The sequence below is a fragment of the Thalassophryne amazonica genome, chromosome 5 (assembly GCF_902500255.1).
Source record: "Thalassophryne amazonica chromosome 5, fThaAma1.1, whole genome shotgun sequence".
Classification (NCBI taxonomy): Eukaryota; Metazoa; Chordata; class Actinopteri; order Batrachoidiformes; family Batrachoididae; genus Thalassophryne; species Thalassophryne amazonica.
The window spans coordinates 50,311,996-50,334,585 of record NC_047107.1 but is presented as its reverse complement, the minus strand read 5'-3'; the positions used below and the strand labels follow the sequence as shown (position 1 = coordinate 50,334,585).

Below are 22,590 nucleotides of genomic sequence, written 5' to 3'. Positions count from 1 at the left end.
GATTCACATTGAGTGCTGCATTTTGTATTTTGATGCCCCTTGTCTAATGACTGATTGGAAGCGCTTATGCACTTGTGTGCAAGTTGTGTTGTTTGAGGGCAAAATTTGCTTTTGGTCCATAGTTTAAATGTTTTAGCAGAGTTAGAGCCTTTTGCAAGCAAAATGTGTCATTTTGACCATTGGTGCCACTGTTTAGGCCTCTGCGTTAACTGTTTCGAGAAATGTGGATTTGGAGTCGACTACTGTGTCAAAGCAATCAATAAAAACTGTAACTCTAATACTGCCTCACTTTGACTATTTTTATGTCATCCACTTGTCTCTCAGCCCAATCGTGTCCAGCGCCTTGGCATCCATAAACAGTCGCTGGGATCTGCCAGTGTTCACTTTGCCTTTCAACATCCTGGTGTGTCTCCACATGGTGGCCACTGGACACTACAACAACCATTTCCCACAAGTCCTCATTCAGCCGCGCTCTGAGCTACCCAACATCACCTGGTCTGAGATCGATGTGCCCAAGGTTAGACACTGTTCGGTCACACCTCATGACACACGCCTGTGTGGGCTGATATCCTGTCAATGCAAAACTTAAGTTATTTTTGCACCTTGACCTGATCACATTCCATCACTGTGTAAATGTGACCTGAACATTCTTCAGTGATATCAAATGAACGAGCCATCTGTCTTGTAACTGGAGACACTGATGATATTCTCCTGCTACCGTAGTTAGTGACGTTCACTTTTATTGTGTGATGTTAAACATTTGGTTCAGAGGAACGTCTGAATCAATTGGTATATAATAGTATGAAACACAAAATTTGATTGTTATTGCAATAAATTGATTTCTTCATTTTTGGAATCAGGACACAAGTTGGGGCCAAGAATCAGCAATGGGAGGCTGGCTTTAGATAAAGAGTATCACCAAGTGTGAGTGAACGTCAGCTTCAACATTTTGGCCATGTGGTTCATTTCTGAATATGTGATCCAACACATAGGTGTTGGAGTGTTGAGGATCCCAGTGGCTGGAGAAGGCCAAGGGGATGCCCATTAACTTCAGCTGGCCGGGGCAGATAGATGGTTATTTTAGAGATGTGAGGATGGACCTGTTGTCTGCCTGGATGGTTGCCATCCAAGATTCAAGGTGGTTCCATGGTTTTGTGGATGCTGCGAAGCATGGCACCAGTGCATGCTCTCAGACTCGACTTGACCTAACATGTGCTGCAGATAACTACAACAATGCGCATTTTATGCATATAATGTGGGAGACTTACAGGAAAAAATATTCCAAATATAAATTATAACTGTTTTCTGATTACTTTTGCTATCAGCAATGGACATAATTAGTTTTACTTACCATACATAGTTGTTGGTTTAGCATGTATTATCCATTTGACTAATACATGCAAGTTGTTGAAAATTTCTAGATGGCTGCCATTTTTCAAGATGGAGCCATGACAACACTGAAAAAAGAAAATACTTGAACCAACTTAATCAAATAGTTTTAATTGGTAACACTTGAATGAATTAATTTCAAAGAACTTAATTCATTCAAGTGTTACTAATTGAAACAATTCAATTAAGTTGGTTCTTTTTTCAGTACAGTATGAAAATAAGCCAAATCAGCATTATCAACACACATGCGCCGTGGCCCTGTCAAATATTCAGGTCAAAGTTCACAGTTACCCACTTTAGTAAATAAAGCCACGTTACTTGTGTGTGATCCATTTATATCTTGTCCTTAAAGTCAAATTAGCATTTTTAAGCAGTACACCACATCCACATTGTTCAGTGGATGGTTGTCACAACAGTATGTGTGGGCTGCAGAAGTGGAAAAATTAAAATTTCCCAGTGCACGAGTGCAAACAAGGCACTGCACATTTGCATTCTGCCATATGTCCTACACACTTTTCTAACAGATTTGCAAGATCTCCAAGGATGTGCTTAGTGGACTAGGTTATTAGAATAATAATAGATTTTATGAAGGCGCCTTTCTCGACACCCTAGAACACCGTACAGTAAAACTCAAAATCCAGGGGACAGGGAAGTGGGGACAGACAGATGGATGGAGGAAGGGGATCTGAGGGAGCGGGATGGAGTGGGAACATCGAGGAGGTTGGACAGATATGGGGGAGCGAGGTTGTGTATGGCCTTGAATCTTAACAGGAGGATTTTGAATTGAATACAAAACTGAACCAGAAGCCAGTGGAGCTGTTGGAGGGCAGGAGTGATAGGCTGTATCAAGGGGGTTCGAGTTCTAATCATTGTTTTTAGTTTCATCTGTTACATATCCAAATAAACCCAGGCGAATATCTAATAATGTAATATATATATATATGCAAGATAGCAGCTGTGACTAGTGTAAAAAATATATATATAATTTGACACCCAAATCATTCATATCAGATATGCTTTTATTACACAATGCACAAATGTTTGCTTTTGTTTTTTGTCTCATCAGCTGTTCATGTCAATTCCTGTGGGAATAGGTCAAGTCTATGGCTGTGACAACCCCTGGACAGGAGGAATCTTCATCATCTCCCTCTTCATCTCCTCCCCTATCACCTGCATTCATGCTGTTCTGGGATCTGCAGTGGGCATGGTTTCAGGTACAGTGTAAAAAAAAGAAAAAAAGAAAAAGGAAACAGCCAGCTACTGTAGACCAACAGCCGTATTAGCTTTAAATAAGATTAAAACCAAACCAGCTGTGGCTTCAAGAGAATATATTACAAGATTCCCCTTGCCTGTTGGACTGCCACAGAAAAGCTGGGGTCAGCCGAGCCTGCAGTCTTCAGAAAATACACTTTGAATAATAATACTCAATTGGCAACTGTGGGCATCTCTGCTTGCCTATTACTCCAGGGAGTTAAGTGAAATTTTAACACCGAGTGCTCAATCTTATACCCTAATGCTGATAGCTCCCATCCCCAATTGTCCTTCACAAAAACACATTTTAACCTAAAAGTGGTGGCAGCAAAGAATTTTGCATTATTCACCTGGTGCACATGTTCATAGGGTGTGTCCACCGTGACACTGTTATTTCGGCAGCACTAAATTTCTAGTCAAACCAGGATACGGTGCACGTTTCCTCTGGGTAGCATGCTTATAAATATTTAAAGGATGATTAGGAAGATCACAGCAAAAATAACCTACATACCATGAGGCAATACAGCGTTCAAAAAAGTCTTGAACAAACACCATGCTTCTTTGTGCTTCAAGTTCACCATCCTCCTGATGTCCATGACCAAAGGCAGTGTTTTATTCTGAGCTGAGGCAGGGGAAGAGAAGTCAAGGTGGGCAAAAACTGCAATTTAAGGATGTTGTTGTGAAAGTGTAGGTACACGGACCCACAACAGGGGGCGCAATGAACGGACAATAGAGAAAGGTGAATAACAAGTTTTACTGTTGTGAACAGGGCACAACCAATACAACAATTAATACTTTGTAAGTCGAAATCTGCTGGTGTTGTGTGGGCAGGCTCGAAGGTAGGAGACGTCCGTCCCCGTCGAACCGGAACCACCCAGATTTCCTCTGCCACCGAAAACCAGGAGTACTGGAACCGCCAAGTCCCGAATTCCCAGGTGGCCACTGCCTTCGCTCGTCGGATCCGGTACTGCTGGCGGGAAAGAGCACAAACACACAGGTATGGGTGCGACAGCACCCAGTAGACGGAGAGGGGAGAAGCCGCCTCCACCTCTTGAAATAATGAAGCAGGAAGGTGAGTACTTATCCAAGCAAGGTGCTTTCTGTAATCAGCTGTCCTGAAATAGTTTAGCAAGGTTTATCAGAGTCCTCAAAATATATACTAGCAGAGTAGGTTACCTTAATCTCAAGGCGATATCTCGGCACTGAGGTGGAGACGCTGTCCTGCTGATATACTCCGTCCTGAGTGCAGTCAGCTGTGTCTAGTAATGGGTGACAGCTGTCAGCCTGACAGCCTTCGTCGGCGGCAGCGCCCTCTGGTGCCTGGAGCCCGCACTCCAGGCAGGGCGCCCTCTGGTGGTGGTGGGCCAGCAGTACCTCCTCTTCAGCGGCCCACACAACAGATGTACTAAAAAGACACTTGAAGAATGCTGGCATCTTACCTGACACGTGGAGAATACGTGGCAGTGTAAACAAATAATTCACTGCAACAATCGAAGAGAAATGTCAGAAAGGGTACAACAAAACATGAAAGATGCCACTTTTACTCCTCAAATGACTATCTGCAGAAAATGCCATCGATTCTGCAGGTCAAGAGCAGGCCTCGTACCTCACATGAAAGCCTGACAACTCTACAACCGTCAAACCTGACAGTCATCATCAACTCCACTGGACTGCCGAAGAAGAGAAGATATCAGAAGGGGGGTGTGTGTGTGTGTCTCCAACGATATCCCGTGAACCTGGAGTCATACTAAAATGCTGCCGGTTTCAACTGGCGGGCAGAAGTTCCAGTGTGGACGTCCGTTTTTTTTTTTTGCCAGCTTGCACTCGGCCGAGACGGACGCGTTTTCTCTTCTCTCCCTCCCTCCTTATCTTTCCTGCTTCTGTGGCGTGTTGTCTGTGAGGCTCCAGTTTTTGCTCTTCTGAAAAGTGACAAAAATGGATTTGTTAAAATGGTCTCTGAACACAATTGACACTATTTTTTCTACAAGACATTCGGGGGCGGAGGACCCGAACTGTCCAGCCGGGACGCATGTGATGGGCTACGTGATGGACTCATGGAGGAGATGGCAGGTCATGTGCCTTTACACGCTGTCTGTGGAGGACGTCGAAGATGTGTATCTATTTGGCTTGGGAGTGACCGGCTTTCTGCTGTGTAGCGCGGGCATAGCGCTGGTTTACTGGAAAATTTAAAAAGTGGAGGCTGTTTTGATTGGGCCGTCCAGATTGCCCCACTTGATTGATTCGATTGGAAGGACAGTGACTGCTCAGTCGGCGGGTGTTAACCGCACGTTGGAAACCATCTCTGGGAGGATTGCAGCGCTGGAAAACCGCCTTGACCGTCAGTAAACGACCACATCTCCTTTCTACATTCAGATGCATTGAGAGCCACTTTGTTCTCAGAACTGTGGAATCTTTCAGTCGTCTGCTAATCAGACATTCATTTGGCTTTCCCAAGACAGCTGCACTTCAAGGCAGCTGCGATAAAAAACCTCCAAGAAGATTAAACACTCAAGCCTCGCTTCCCTGGTTTCCCCCTCCCTCAGCTTCTCCAGCTCTGATGTTGACTGTGAACAGTGACTGCTCAGACTTGAACCCCCCTCCCTTCCAGGATTTAGTCATGGCCATTGTTTAGCGCCAAAAAGGGCTGCTACCAGAGTGTTCTGATAAACTGGACTTTCAAATCTCGGCTGTCATCCTGTGTTCTTGTTTGTCTGTGTGTTTACTGTTCTCTGTGCTGATAAGAGTTTTTTCCTCATTGTTGTGGCTTCTCGAAGGCAGCGACCTTGAGGGTTTTTTTCTCTTCCTTACCTTGTGTGTGCTTTTTTATATGTGTTTATGTACCAGGCCGGCTTATGTCTGTTACATGTGTGTTGTTTGTCTTTGGGTCGGTCATGGTTTGCTCAGCCCTGCTGTGACCTAAAGCAGGGATGTACATCTAGAGCTGGTCCCTGGGCGCCTTATGGCAACTTCTGCTCCTAACTGGCAATTAGGATGGGTTAAATGCAGTAGACACAATTCATTGTGCAGGGAACATGTTCCTTTGTGCATATGACAATAAAATTCTTTTGAATCCTTTGAATCCTAATGGCCCCTTCACGTGTAGACGTGACACATGGCTCGCTGGCCGTTCACATGATCAGATGGATATTTTCACATGGGCCAGCCTGATGGTGTCCAGTGTGCACTGAAGCGCTGGTGAATGCGTTGCAAAGGTGATATGTGTTTTTAATTTATTACCATGTGAAGAGAGCCCACTGATACATGCGCATCACGGTGGCATGTTGAGAGGTGATGTTCTTCATGGCATGATATGTGCTCACAAGCTGTGCATAGCAATGACACAGTGGTCAGGTGCAGCTCTGACTGCATGCTCATCGCCGTGCGCGCTGAGACGTGGTTGCTGGCAATCCAAAAGTGATCTAGTTTGTTTTTATTTTCCTCATGTCGTTATCGTTTGCAGACACACATGTACCACCGTGACTTGCACATGGGTGCTTGGAGCACATGTGATAATATGTGTTCCCCAGCTTTGCGTTGTGTTGACGTGGTGGCTGCCATGTGGAGCGATGCAAGCTGCAGGAATGCAGCACTGACTGTGGCCCATGGTCAGCTCCCTCCCTGCTTGATTTTGAATGACATCTGTCAGAGTTGAAATCTGTAAAAGAGCAACTCAATTAGCACAAAAGAATGATCACACAAGAGACTGAATTTCATTTCCTGATCAGGAGAGAACAAACGAGCGAGTCCCTTCGTCAAGAACCGTTGTCTGCTCTGAAGTCCCCGCCCATTTGTTTCTCCTTTTTATTGAATATAGTTACATACAAGCATATAGGAGTGACAATATCACAAAACAATAGAAAGACACAAAGTCTGGTCTCACATCGATATGAAAACTGTTATGGCTTTGAGCCCTCAGTCTCCTAGGCTTCCCATAATAATGTCCAGCCCTGAACCAGTGTGCCGGTCACACCACTCTTCCCTCAAGGCTGAACCATTAATTAAAGATGCACATCCGTGCTTAGCAAAAACATAACTCTAGCAAAACAGTCTGCACATTCACTAAGCCAAAGATCATCTGCTCACTTTCTCGTGTGACAGTTTTAATGATTACTTGAACAGTTCAGTGTATATGATCACGTTGACAATGAGTAATTATTTAAAGGAATAATGGTACATGAACTCTCACACATGCATATATGTATATATGAAAAATACAGAACAGAATCAAAGACACGATCACAGAGAGTACATCAAAGTGAAGACATTAACAATCAAAGTAAAGACATTAATATTTGATAATCATATTGCTAATATATAGAAAATCCTGTCATTATTCCCCCCTGTTTATCGAATTTTAATGTCTACACTCACAACATCATCATTGTAGAAACATCAAAAAGCTTACAAACAGTGTACTGAACCACCAGTTTTTCCCCATCTGGATGGGATGACATAATTCAGCATCCAATAGCAATAACGCAACATAGTAACGGTCCAGCAATAAGCCATCAACTGTGGTGGAAATCATCCGTTGAGCCATTGATCAAGCAAGAGGAATCATACAACAAATCATAACACGTAGTAAGTCCACAAAAAACAACAATGGGGTGAGCAGTTGTAGCAGGATGTGATACCATGATCCAAAGAAGAGCCATGAGGTCCAGCTACCGTTCGTAATAAAGTCTATACTCACAGTGCTCCTCAATAACGTCAGAGTATGAATAGCTCCTATTTCGTTCTAGTTACTTCAGTACATACAATAGTAAGAATTTACATGAAGCACATTCGACATACAACACAATTCAGCGGTTTGGTGGACATTGTGAGCATTAATTTGCACTAATTGATTGATTGGATGAATGATAAGCATTGATTAATATCGATTATTACGTGCAGGCCAATCTTAATATGACAATTCAATTCCCGACAATGATCCAATATTCCAATTAGATCAATACACTGCCTACCATGTAGGCATACGGGCAAATTTGACCCCACCACAGTACCCCAGTGCCATATCCTCATGTCCTAGTGAGTCAGAGCGTCACAGAGACAAGGTCGAGTAATCGTGACTGTGCCTGCCTTAGGTTGTCCCAGGGTTTAAGATGGGATCTTACCCGTCATGGACTTGCAGCCTTCCGTACTGGGCAGGGGTTCCAAGGGGTGGGGGAACACCCATTAAGAGGTGTCATGTCTAAACAGCTTTAATTGCACAGAACATCAAACATGCAGGATCATTGAAAGTGAATTGAAGATTCACTTGATTGATCTTTTGGCAATTTATCCCAGAATAGATCTGTTGGATTAATCAATGCTTAAACGCCAATAATAAATAGAAATAATGACAGAATCAGATACATAAACAATGTTTGGTTTGCAGGAATAACTATGGGTCAGGATGGACAATAATCATGTGAAAAGTTGTCCAACAATCGCTATCCTTTAAGGCCTAACTTAATCTGCATACATCAAATAATAATTAATAAGCACTTCATTGGTCTTCAATGCTTTATGAAAGCCTTATTCGATTTGCAGCAGGGGTTAGTTGCATCTCATGAGAGTTCACATTATTTCAATCAAAACACAGGATGATCAAAATATTGAGTTATTATTATTTGTTGCTTCTACATTGCTGTCAATTCACCCTCACCAACATTAATGCAACAGGAGCTCTATAAACATGTTACAATAATCAACCCAGTTTTACTGTTCACACACTGTACAACCTTCTGCTCTGCTCTTCAGCTGGAGTGATAAATTACACTTCGTTCCCAAAACAAACCATGCTTCAAAAAATAGAACACTGAATGTATTTGGTAAAGTCAATGCAACGTAATGCAAAACAACATTAAAGCTGGAATTGATTACATCAAATAAACAATATCTCTCTAAATTTAACAGTTACACTTTTAAAACACTAGTATCAATTACATGTAAGCAATTACATGTAAAACTCCTGTGTTTCATGTGTTATAGCACAACAAAATATCGCTGCAGTGTTTCTCAATTCCTCAAGTTGTGGGGGTGTGGAGCAACAGGGAGAGGAGGAGGAGGAGGAGTGAACGTTTAGAGCTTCCCTCAGCAGCTGTGTGTATACACGCTCCTCCTCCAACACCCCAGACCAAGAACAAAATCCCACAACTGCTACAACAAACAAGCAAAATAACCCAACTCTTCTCAAATAAAAACCCAAAAAACACCCACAGGTCCAAAGAAGACCTGTGTTACATTACACGCAACATATTTTACACACATGTAGACACGTAGAACTCAGTGGAACTATTAATAACAGTGGACTGATAGGAGACTTTTTTTTTCTTTCGCCAACCTTCTGTCAGGCTGTTTGGGGCCTGGAGGTATGTATGTATGTAATCACAGTCTCACAATCAGTTTTCTTTTTATAGTCCTCAGAGAATCTACCACAACCATTGATCCCTTCTGTCTGTTATGTGCCATCAAAAAATTAGTGGATCAGTCAATCAACAATTTTTCAATCTTTTAGCAGTATTTAATATGTATACTGGGGACCTGATTCATAGAAATGTTTTAGAACCCAAAGTCTTTATTGCTTACATGAGCCTGTTTCCAGACAAGTTTATGAACACCTGCTGGGGCTCATTGATCTAATTGGTCAGTTCCACAGTAGCTCATTCATGATTACTGAAGCAAGATTGGTCAAATACTGCAATGTTCAATTGAAGCAGTCAATCTGAATTTTCTTCTTTTTCCCCAGACAGAAAATAACTAACCCACACAAATTTCAAACCAACACCACACAAAAATATATCACACAACAATAAATCCAATCATTAATCACTCTACTGGAATATAATCTTAATTAGCTTTACTTAAAATCTGTTAAGTAGGTGAAACTAACCAACTTTTACACCTTATCCAGTGTACAAAAATCAACCATATTTTAACCACTTCATCCCAGTTATATGATCATTCAATATGGAACATAGGAAGTTGATAGTATTTATTGTCTTTGAGTTATCATCTTAACAAGCAGGAAAAGTTTTATTTCATCAAAAAATCTATTTCAGAATTCTCCCTCAGAATACTCTATCTTTTACCCTGGACACCAACTCACAGTCATATATACACGTACAAAATTGATTAATATGCACTTATTTCTCAGTATCTTAACTCCACACTTTAAAATGTTGGAGCGCCAGCAACTGTGACCTTGACAGTTTTATCTAAAACAATTCACAATAATTACACACAATCTGTCTATATAGCGACAACAGAATAAAAGTAAGGAAAAATTTACAACACGTACAATCTTCTAGAAAAGAAAGAACTGCAACCGTATATGTACATAAACAAAATTCATGTTGAAACCGGAGGACTCCTTATCTTTGCAAGTGTGTACATTCACGTGCAACGTGTCCATCCTTCCCGCACTTCAAACATGTCAATTTCCTCTTTATCCCACGCCCATGGGCTTTGCCTCAGGCCGCTCTGCGGCGCTGACTTTTACCCTTTCCTGCAAAATACCTCACACATCATTATAACTGCTCCGGCAGGTTTAAAAACTGCTGTGTTTGGTGCAAAAGCATGGTCTAGTGTATTTTTCACTCCACATCTCTCTTGCCTTTTTGTAAAATCACTGGTGTTCTCTTTTATGGTATCAAATGACTTTGTTGTGGAGTTTAACTGTAATTTTCCTGAGAAGTTAACTGTCTCTCGCCACATTTTTAAGTGTTCAGGTGATGCTGGATCTTTTGTCTCCATGTACCTAACATCATTTGAGTGTGTGTCATGTTGGCTGTGAGAACAACAACTGTTACCCATTTTAGCTGTTCATGGGGTTATCTCATAGGGAGATCTAAACGAACAGGCTGTTCTTTTTTCACTGTTTGGTCGCCAATCAGCCTGAAAAGTGTCACCACTTCGACCTCTGAGAGGTGGGTGACCTTGCTTAGGGCTTCTTTTCAGACTCGTAGGTTTGCAAACAGGTGTGGTGCGTATAGAATGCTTACAACCTACTTCACCGTCAGGGGCTTCATTCTTGCCTGTGGGTTAATACAGGTGTCAGGCCCCCCGTGATTCAGTTGTGTACATTCTCATTCATAAAAACACACACATTCACACAAACACATTCACACCACCGCACTTCAGCTGTTATCATGTATTAGCTCCGCTGTTATCACGCTTCTGTTCCAACCAGTTTTTATCAGAATTTTACAGCTCGTCCACCGAAGGTTTCACCGACCTAACACTGTACAGTTTTTTATGCGCTGTTCCGGAACTGAAAGTGGTCTTTTAGTTGTCTCTTGCTTTATTAATTGCCAGTTGTAACCGCTGCCGGCTCAATCTGGAGCCAACAGCCACATCAGGTGTCTGACACAGCGGGAAATGCAGCGCAAGCACGCGGCTCCGTAACAGATGGTCTTTAACCGCTGCGCCACCTGACTTTTCTCTTTCTCTCTCAGAGAGTAAAATTTAATGCTTTACAGCCAGGCCTTAGCCTCACACCTTACAGTGTTTAAGCCAAGAGACAAACCAGAAAAGACATTACGGGGTTCGCGGTGACTCACAGCCACACGCACACACGTGCACGTAAAGAAAGGCAGTCTCACCCGCGGTCACACTCTGTCATCACCGCTGAAGTCCGTATGCCTTAACTCCAGTAAGCGCCGACCCGTTAGGGAGGAGACCCGTACCCCACAGCCGACACTGTCCCGGGTCTATTGGCATCCGGCTCGAAGGACCAAGATGTCAGAGTTGAAATCTGTAAAAGAGCAACTCAGTTAGCACAAAAGAATGATCACGCATGAGACTGAATTTCATTTCCTGATCAGGAGAGAACAAACGAGTGAGTCCCTTTGTCAAGAACTGTCGTCTGCTCTGAAGGCCACCCATTTGCATCTCCTTTTTATTGAATATAGTTACATACAAGCATATAGGAGTGACAATATCACAAAGCAATGGAAAGACACAAAGTCTGGTCTCATGTTGATATGAAAACTGTTATGGCTTTGAGCCCTCAGTCTCCTAGGCTTCCCATAATAATGTCCAGCCCTGAACCAGTGTGCCGGTCACACTGCTCTTCCCTCAAGGCTGAACCATTAATGAAAGATGCACATCTGTGCTTAGCAAAAACATAACTCTAGCAAAACAGTCTGCACATTCTAGCAAAACAGTCTGCACATTCACTAAGCCAAAGATCATCTGCTCACTTTCTCGTGTGACAGTTTTAATGATTACTTGAACAGTTCAGTGTATATGATCGTGTTGACAATGAGTAATTATTTAAAGGAATAATGGTGGTACATGAACTCTTACACATGCATATATGTATATATGAAAAATAGAGAACAGAATCAAAGACACGATCACAGAGAGTACATCAAAGTGAAGACATTAACAATCAAAGTAAAGACATTAACCACGGTCCCTGACAAACACATAATTGTAGTGGGTGTGTGCGTGTGTGATCATGTTAATACAGACATCACATCATCGACAAGTGACATGCCCACATGTCCGGTATAGCGACGCATTCACATAAATGGGCTCACGGCTCCAGACTGTGAGGTAATTGAGCTGTCCACGCTGATCTTTCTGTGAGAAAGCCTGACTGGCTGTCACATGATGGACGGACCATGTGGACGTTGCGATCGAGTGTCATGTGACATGCCTGTCTGGTCTAATGGCACACTGGCACTGTGACATGCAGCCAGATTGGGTTTTTACTTTTATCTCTGTTGTGGTGGTGTGGGATTGCTGCTGGCTGGTGAATCCACCTCCAGCAGGACATGCTGGATATGCCATGGTGTTCCACAGTGGTCAGCTATGCTATTATGGACATGACAGTCATCCAGTCGTGCGCACTGCACTGACAGCCATCACGCTGCACTGCGGCCACAGTTCAAGCCTTCACAACCTCAGCTGCACCTTGACAATAGGCTTGTGGTGTGTGTGTGGGGGGAGGGGAGAATTACACACTCACACGCCACCAGTGTTGCGGGACACACACACACGCCATCTGTGTTGCAGGGGACACACACACTGCACACTCACATGCCATTTGTGTTGCTGTGGCGGGGGCAGACTCACATGCCATTTGTGTTGCTTGGATGGGGGGGGGGGGGCGGCAAACTCACACACCATTTGTGTTCCTCGGTAATGACACAATCACGTGGCACTCAGAAAATGTGGAGCCATTTGCGCAGCCATGTTGAAAGTGGTCATATGCGCTCTACTTTCGTGCTGGCTGCAAGAATGGCCCCACATTTTCTAAGTGCCCTGTGAGTGGTGTTGGATGTTCCTGGGTGGCAACTGGACTCCAGCTGACTTGAGAGAGTGGGTTGAATGGGCACTCACACGCCATTCGTCATCATTTGGCTGCTGGTGTGAAGGCTGCCTTGATCACGCCATTCGGCCAGGGTTCGACATGACAAATGATTTTGCACAGCCCCTCGGCCACGGCACGATATGTCCGACCTGCGTTTGACATGCCGTGCGAATATCTTGCGAGCACGATCAGACAGCAGTCTGACCTCATCTTGCCCTGCTGTTCGAATGGGTTTCCAGCGCGAGCGACAGGCAGCCATAGAGCACTTGTGCTGTGCCCAAATGGATGTGGCGACTGCTGTCCGAGGCGTTTGAGTGCGGCTCCAATTTATCGCAAGCACCATTCAAATCCTCCTTCATGTGCCATTCTGCTTCATTTGTGTTATGTGAGAAGGGGCCCTAACATATGTCTCAGCAGTCTAAAATGAACTGTTTAACCCTAAATTTAGCTTATAGCAGAGAAAACTCACCATGAGCAGGTGCAGATTCTGTCAGACATAGAAGATTTTCACCATTAAAGCCAACATTTGTTTACTGTGAAAAATAGCAACAGTTGATTTTGTACAGTGTCACTCTTAATATTTTTTCTGTGTGCTTTGCAGGCCTGGCTCTGGCTGCTCCGTTTGGAGACATTTATTTTGGCTTGTGGGGATACAACTGTGTCCTGGCATGCATTGCTATCGGAGGGATGTTTTACGCACTCACCTGGCAGGTGCACCTGCTTGCCATCACATGTGGTGAGTTTTCACCCAGAAGACAAACCCACATAATGTCGCACAGTGTAAGATATGACCATGTACAAGTCTTGACCATTTTAAAATCTAACATTTTTACATCTCACTGTGTCTCTTCTTTGCAGCTTTCTTCTGTGCGTACCTCAGTGCTGCCATTGCTAACGTTATGTCCAGGGTAAGAACACAACTTCACTCTATCCTGTTGAAACAGAGGCCCACAAAATCACATCTCTAAATGTCTTTTTTGTTGTTGTTTTTGTTTATTGTTTGAACCGGTAGTTTGGCCTGCCAGCCTGCACCTGGCCTTTCTGTCTGTCTGCCCTGACTTTTCTCCTCATCACCACGGAAACCCGAAAGATATTCAAACTGCCGCTGGCCAAAGTCACTTACCCTGAGAAAAACCTGTGCTACATACGGAAGCTGAAGAAGCAGGAAAAACTGGAGAAGGCTGAGAAACTGAAGAAAGAATGTGAGGAGGCACAAAGGGTCCTGGAAGAAGAAGAAATGCTCAATGCAAAAGAACAACTCAGGCTTGCGCTTCACAAAATGGAAGAAGGGAGAAAGATGAACGGGCAGCCAGATGTTAAAAATGAGGAGAAAGAAACTGAGCACAATGTGCCACACAGTGAAAAGGTGACTACTGAAGACGAAACCGGACAAGACAACCCATCAGAGGTCACAGAAGAGAGTCATGTGTAACTGAAATGCTACTTTTTCATCTACAAACACTGTTGTGTAGTTGCTGACTTGCACAAATGAAAAATGGAAGCTGATTCTTGAACTGGATGAAGAATGCAAACATAATCTCTTGCTCTTTATGATGTAATTGAAGGATTGGGTCATATTTAGTACCTATTCATTTTTTCTAAAGCTTAATGTTAATGGCATCATTGTATGTATTTTTTTTAAATAAAACATTTGTTATGATCAGTACAGTTGATTAAAAATGGTTGATTAAAATGGTTTATTAAAATGTTTCTGAAAGCATTTGATATTATTTTGGTGGCTCAGATTCAGCATAGTTTGTTGTTATTTCAATTGTCAAATAAATAAATACATATGGTGGCCATAAGTCAAGAAGTAATCAAGTGAAGTCTGGGAGCATGAGCTGGTGCTGCACTTTGCCACAGCCACAACACCACAAAATTGCCTTGGAGCCTGATTGGCAATCACCCAGGCAGACAACTGGTGCATCCCCACATCTCTAAAATAACTGGCCACAACCAGGTGAAGCATGGGCATCACATTGGCCTTCTCCAGCTACTAGGGTCCTCTTCCCGCAAATGACCATACGTTCCTCTACTGGCCGAGCACCGTGATGCGCTTGAAGTACTACCTCATGTGCGCATGGGCATTGTGATCCTCTGGAAGCCCTCCATTAAAAAATAAAAGTGCAGGTTTAGTCCCCATTCAGTGCACAGGTGACATCCAGCATGGTGTCCACGCGCGCACGGCAGGTGAGCGCCAACCAGAAGCATTAAACTTAAATCCACTTCTGAATAATAAATAAGTAAATAAATGAGTAAAAACACAATAAATCTGGTTTGTGCAGGTCGTCCATGCCCCAACAGGAAGTGTCCTGTCGGGGCATGTGCTGATCAGGAGCTTAAACTTAAATCCACTTTTGTTCTCAGAATAATAAATAAATGAGTAAAAACACAATAAATACAGTTTGCTTAATTTTTTAATTTAACCTTTATTTAGCGAGGTTAGTCCCATTGAGATCAAGACCTCTTTTGCAAGGGAAACCTGGACAATTATAAAGTTTCCAATTCAACTAACCTGCATGTGTTTGGATGTGGGAGTAAGCCGGAGCACCTGGTGGAAACCCCCACGCAAACACGTGGAGAACATGCAAACTCCACAGGTGGGAATCCATCCCATGCCCTTCTTACTGTAAAGCAACAGTGCTAATCACTAACCCACCATGCTGCCAGGTCATCCATGTACAGGTTGTCCGTGGCCTGACAGGATGTGTCCAGCCCGCACGCGCATGGCGGGTGTGCGCTGACCAGGTGCATTAAACTTAAATCTACTTCTGTCCTCAGAATAATAACAATAAAAGCACAATAAATCTAGTTTGTGCAGGTCGTCACAGCCCGGACAGGTCCTCAGGAGAATAACTAAATAAATAAATAAAGACACAATAAATCTGGTTTGTGCAGTTCGTCCATTCGGTGTTTCGTAGTTTCCCATAATGCCCCTGGCGGCCGCTTACACTTCCCAGAATGCACAGTGGTGCCAGCAGAGTTCCTCTGTCTCACAGCACATGTAAACAATGGCAAAGCAAGGATGTGGATGGCACCGATTCAGCAAGTTCATGAGCAATTATTACGATGACACGTTCTCTCAAGTTGAGAGGGTTATCTAGAGGAGGTGTAGCACCTGTGATAAACGTCTGCTGTGCGTCGATGTTGTCTTGTTGTCCATGCTTCACAAGGTGTGTTTACATTGTGCCCTAAACTGGAACTCTGCTGAAATGATCTCTCGCGTGAGTCACGGACCGCCAGACAGCGTAAGATATCACAACTGCGAAACACCAAATAGTTGGACAGGACATGTCCAGCCCATGCACACATGGTGCATGCCTACCAGGAGCATTAAACTTATAGCTGCTTATATCCTCACAAAAATAAATAAACACAATGAGTCTGGTTCGTGCAGCTCCTGCATACAGCCCAGCATGCGTGCATGTCGGGTTGGTGCCAGCTCGCTGCATAGTGGGGTGGCTGGAGGCTGATGGAGCGTTCAGTCACTTCCAGATGCACTGTTCCTCTCTGATTATATAAAAGGAGAGGTTTGTGCTAACCCCTCACAAGTTGTCTCTCATACTGCAGATTCACAGAAATGATGTGATGAGGGGTACAAGGTGCCTGCATATCTCAAGCAATTCTGTTTATGGTGTGTATGCAGGAAAGGCTTCCTATGCATTACTCTCTCATCCAGCATCTCCTTGTGCAAAGTGCACTGTATAGTTGAACTGATGCACAGAGACACTATATGCAGCAAGATCATGTTGTAAACAGGAAAATTAAGAATGGTTTGTTGAGGCAGGCCAGAAAATTGAGAGGAACAAATGTTTACATTAATGAACACTTGACAAAGAAAAATGTTGATATAGCAAGAGAAGCTAGAAGCCTCCGGAAGCATCAGAAAATTCAGGTGACGTGGACAAGAAATTGCAAAGTGATGATTAAGTCAAATGGAACGCCAGAAGAAGCTAAAGTTATAGTGATAAGAGAACTTTCGGATCTGGAAAGATTTAAATGATGGATATTTGGTTTAATAATGATTATGACTGTGTTGTTAAAAGAACAAGGGTAGGATTAATTGGGGGCAATGAATTCCATGGTATGCTTATGTTTACATTATGTTGAAGTCTGATGTTAATTGTCTTTTTTATTTTATGATGACAGCTGATCCTTTTGAATTTACGTTGGTACAAGAATTACAACCTTTTCAGTATACGGAACATCATATTCAAGATTGGGAATATGAGATAGACCCAGATAATCATTTTTATTCTTCTGTAAATAGTAATTGCTAGTATTATAGTGAGGAGCAGTACAATAAGTGCACTATATGGAATGCGAAGTTCTCAATATTCCACTTTAACAGTTGGAGTTTGTACAAGAATTTTAGGACCTTTCAGTATAATTGCTATAACGGAAACTTGGCTTGCTGACGATGACGTTTCAAATTATGAATTGGAGGGTTATAACTTTAATCATCTGAATAGATATAATAGAGGTGGCGGAGTAGCATTGTATGTTGATAAAAGGCTTAAATACAAAATCAATGATCAAGTGACAATGGCTGTAGAAAATCTTTTGGAATGTATCATAATTGAAATATGTTTGGGAATAAGTAAAAATATAATTGAGACATTCCAGGATTAGAGGACATACTGTCCCCCCACCTGATATTTAAAATACTTTAGTCCAAAATAACAAAATATATCACATAACCTGCCAATTAAACTGTCATAAAGCAAAATATGATAATTTGCTGGAAAGAAATTGTGTCTTTACATAATTAAATATACTGAATAGGTGTAAAATACCCCTAAAAATGAGGTGTTTCTCTTGTCCCTGCCTCCTGGTTGCAAGCTTTTACATCATTTTTAATATCTAAAATAAGTCTTGAATTAATTGTCTTCTGTTGTGTTTTCATTACATGAATCTATTGTACCTGTAAAAAAAAAAAAAATAAAATAAAACATATTTTGAATACTATTTATTGTGCTTTGAAGTTGTGTCCCTGAATGTGCATGCAACCCTGTTACCCATACCTTTTTTCCTGGCTGATGAAGGGTTAAAATATTATGTCATATTACAAACAAGAAATTACATCATCCAAACATTTTCAAAATCCATGGGTAGACCAAAGGTGAGTGCCCACTTTCATCTTTGATATATTTTCAAACGTTTATGGGTTAACTGAGTGCGTAAAGCTAAACCACTCAACCCTGTTGCTTGTAGTTTAAGAATAATGTTGAATAATTTCAATTTTTATTTTCTGTATTTGTAAAACTACATTGGTCCTTGACCTTGGTAAAATAGCTAAATTAAGCAGCTAGCTTTTGTTCATTTGGTAGATGCTGTATTAGCACTGATTTGCAACCCTGTTACATGCAACCCTGTTACTAAAATTATATAACATGGTTATTATCATAGTTAACAGGGTGTTTATGGTAAAAGATGTTTAGTTAAATGATAAAAATTTATTTATTTGTGTATTTTAACGTATTAACATATGAATATCTTTTATATTATTAAAATATTTACATATTTTACATATTTAAAATAGCCAGAATTTACATGTTTCTTCAGTTAGAACAGCATCATTACTGCATAGTGTGCCACAATACATGTAGAGATCAAATAACACCTGAAAATAAATAAATTTTGGTTAGATTGTTGTGATTATTTGTAATTATATTATTATTTGCAATAGATAGGCCAAATATGAGTATTTCTAATATATATATATATATATATATATATATATATATATATATATATATATATATATATATATATATATATATAAAAATCCTTTTGCCAGGCCATATTGTATTTGAAACAGGGTTGCGTGGATACATACACACAGCAAATAAATCATATGTGGTAGAAAAAGTACCGTTGATGGCTGAGCTTGACAAATCATATAATTTAGTAGTTTATGACCCATATTTCTTAAATATACAACATAAGATGCTAAAACTGATGATTTATTTTTAAGAAGTGTATATGCCAAAATGTCCTCTAATTATGGAATGTCCCAATTATTAGTAGTTTTTATAGAGCTCCTGGTTCAAAAATGTAAGAATTTCAAAATTGGGTTGATAAATATTTTTCACAGATGGGTAATAAGCGAGTATTTGTCTGTGGAGATATAAATATTGATCTTTTAAATCTGCATCAAAATAAAGGGACACATGATTTCATTAATACCTTGTACAGCTTAAATTTATATCCAAAAATTACTAAGCCTTCAAGAATAACTTCTCAGTCAGCTACCCTTATTGATAATATATTTACAAATGATAAATACCAAAACAATAAGTGGTTTATTGATCAATGATCAGTGACCACTTACCAATTTTTTATAGTAACAGAGCTGAATTTGAATACTAAATGGAAGGAGAAAATACAATATGTAAAGCATTTGCAATCTGAAGAAACTATTACCGCCCTAAAAAATTATTTACGTGTGCAGGATTGGAATTCCATTTATATATATATATAACAAAAATTGTCTAATTCTACATTGCAGTTTAAATAACAAGTATAATGACCATCCATGGATAACAAATGGACTGCAAAAGGCATGTAAGAAGAAAAATATGTTATATAGAGAGTTCATCAGAAGTAAATCAAGAGAGGCCGAGATTAAATATAAGTACTATAAAAATAAATTAACAACCATTATGCGGAATTGTAAAAAAATAAAAAAAAAATCATACTATGGCAAAATTCTAAATGATAATCAAAATAACATAAAGGAAACATGGAAAATACTGAATAGTATTTTAAGAAATAAACCCAAATCAAAGAATTACCCATCTTACTTTACTTGTAACAATAAAGATGAATATGACATGAACCAAGTAGGGAACAGTTTTAATACATTTTTTGCTAATGTTGGGCCAGATTTAGCAGCTGACATTCCACATACTACATGGGAAAACCAGCAATTAATTGAGAGAAATCCATATACTATGTTTCTTGGCCCAGTTGATGAGAGGGAAATTATTATGGTAGTCAGCACATGTAAAAGTAAAAAGTCAACTGATCATAATGATGTACATATGGCCTTAGTAAAGCAGATAATTCTGGAAATTGCTAAACCATTAGCATATATATTTAATAAATCATTTCAAACGGGAATTGTTCCTAAATGGTATGAAAGTGGCAAAGGTGATACCTGTATTTAAATCTGGTGACAAACATCTTTTTACTAACTACAGGCCTGTGTCTTTATTGTCACAATTTTCTAAGATACTGGAAAAACTTTACCATAACAGACTGGATAGATTTATTGAACTTCACAACCTGCTTGATGACAGTCAATATGGGTTCAGAGCAAATAGGTCCACTGCTTTGGCTTTGTGCAATGCAATCGTAGAGATCAATAAACATGTGGACCAAAGGGAATTAGTAATAGGTCTATTTGTTGACTTAAAAAAGGCTTTTGACACAATCAATCATAACATATTATTTAAAAAGTTGGAACTTTATGGGATAAGAGGAGTGGCTCTGAACTGGATTAAAAGTTATTTGCAAAACCGGAAGCAGTTTGTTAAAATCGGGGACCGCTGTTCTACATATCTGGACATTGTTTGTGGGGTTCCCCAGGGCTCTGTGCTGGGACCAAAATGATTTATTTTATATATTAATGATTTATGTAAAGTTTCCAATGTGTTTAAAGCAGTTCTCTTTGCTGATGACACAAACCTGTTTTGCTCTGGAGAGAATTTGCAGCAATTATTGTTTGATTTGAGAGTTGAAATGATTAAGCTGAAGAGAGTTGGTTTGACATGAACAAACTGTCATTAAATTGGTCAAAAACTAAAATGATGTTATTTGGAAATTATAAACAGGATGTACAAATACAGTTAAATATACTTGGGGTAAATATAGATTGTGTCAAGGAAAATAAGTTGTTAGGTGTGATTATTAATGATAAAATTAACTGGAAAGCTCATATTCAACATATTCAAAAGAAAGTTTCTAAAAGTATTGCAATATTGAATAAGGCAAAGTATATTCGAGATGGTAAATCATTACATACTTTGTACTGTGCACTGATTGCACCTTATTTAACATATTGTGCTGAAGTTTGGGGTAATAACTATAAAACTACATTACAATCATTATTCATCCTTCAAAAAAGAGCATTAAGAATAATTCATAATTCAGGGTTTCAGGATCATACCAATCCGTTGTTTATTAAATCAAAGATATTAAAACTTTATGATATGATTTCATTTAAGACTGTTCAGTTGATGAATAAAGAAAGAAAGAAACAATTACCTCTCAGAATTCAAGAATATTTTACGCTGAGAGAAGGAATGTATAATTTAAGGGGTACATTTTATTTTAAAATTGCTGGCACTAGGACGACTAGGAGGTGCTTCTGTGTCTTTTTTTGGCCCCCCAAAAAATGGAATAATTTACCAGAGAAACTTAAGCAATGTCCAGATATTAACCGGTTCCAACATTTATACAGACAAATGGTATTTTCAAGATATGTATTAGATTAATATGGTTGAGTTGTGTTATATGTAGATGCTGTTGTACTGGAACCTTCATTTCTTTTTTGTTTGTTTTTGTTTTTTGTGAGTTGTCTGGAGAAATATTTGACTTCTTTTATCTGTAACTATGTGCTGCTGTGTTCAGATTGTGTTGGATATAAATGTCTATGAACAGGCATATATGCCTGTTTGATTGATTTTATACAGGAGGGTAGGCGTGGATAAGTGTTGCTTCTACCTACGCCTTTAGGCACCATGTATTTGGTTTATTCTTATCTTATATTTCTTTTCGTCTTTGACTTTTCTGTTATGAGTTTGGTCATTTGTATATGAGTGAATTTCTGTTATGCATGGGTGTCTAATAAAATAATAAAATAAATTATGTTGAACAATCTTTGTTTTCAGGTCATCTGAAATTTGTTTAGAGGTTCCCATGTTGCCACTCATTAGAAGATATGCAAAGAGGGGAAACATTTGCAAATGGCCACCATGAATACCCTTTCTCATGATTGGATTCACCTGTGAAAGGAGGTCAAGGGTCAATGAGCTTACCAAACCAATTCTATGTTCCAATAATTAGTGCTAAATATATTCAAATCAATAAAATAACAAGGGTCCCCAAATTTATGCACCTACCTAATTTTGTTTAAATAATTCTTGCACACTTTCTGTAAATACTACAAACTTCATTTCACTCCTCAAATATCCGTGTGTCCGTCTGCTATATGATATATTTAACTGAAATTTCTGATCCAGACAACCAATGATTTGTAAAGGAAAATTATGAAAATGATCAGGGGTGCCCAAACTTTTGCATACAACTGTATCATAGCACACCTTCAGATATCCAGAAGATGGGTCAGGGCTACATATTTTGGTGGCTAAAGGGGGACCAACACAACATAGGACAGGTGGTCACAAACGTATGGCTAATTGGTGTATTCCTTAAGGCCTTTTGGTGCCAGTGCTTATTTTCGGAATCCGGAACATGAAGGGAGATGGTCTATTACTCCCCCTGGATGCGGTGTTAATCCATTGCAGTTTACTGTCCCAACCAAGGCTGCTACCTAGTTACAGATGGATGGACCAGAACAATGTAGATGAACTGTCTTGATCAAGAATAAAAACATGTTTGTGTAACCTGCATTACAC

General features: G+C 40.3%; 1 protein-coding gene across 2 annotated transcripts in view; it reads left to right on the top strand.

The window, feature by feature from the left end:
- Nucleotides 1-14,666, top strand: part of slc14a2 (solute carrier family 14 member 2) — a 29,821-nt gene extending 15,155 nt beyond the window's left edge. For both annotated transcript variants that reach the window (XM_034170174.1, XM_034170175.1), the window contains 5 exons: nucleotides 325-517; nucleotides 2,456-2,603; nucleotides 13,548-13,682; nucleotides 13,805-13,854; nucleotides 13,959-14,666. In XM_034170174.1, coding sequence (XP_034026065.1) covers nucleotides 325-517; nucleotides 2,456-2,603; nucleotides 13,548-13,682; nucleotides 13,805-13,854; nucleotides 13,959-14,378 — 946 coding nt within the window. In that variant the 3' untranslated portion in view covers nucleotides 14,379-14,666. The remainder of the gene's footprint in view (nucleotides 1-324; nucleotides 518-2,455; nucleotides 2,604-13,547; nucleotides 13,683-13,804; nucleotides 13,855-13,958) is intronic.
- The last annotated feature ends 7,924 nt before the right edge of the window (nucleotides 14,667-22,590 follow it).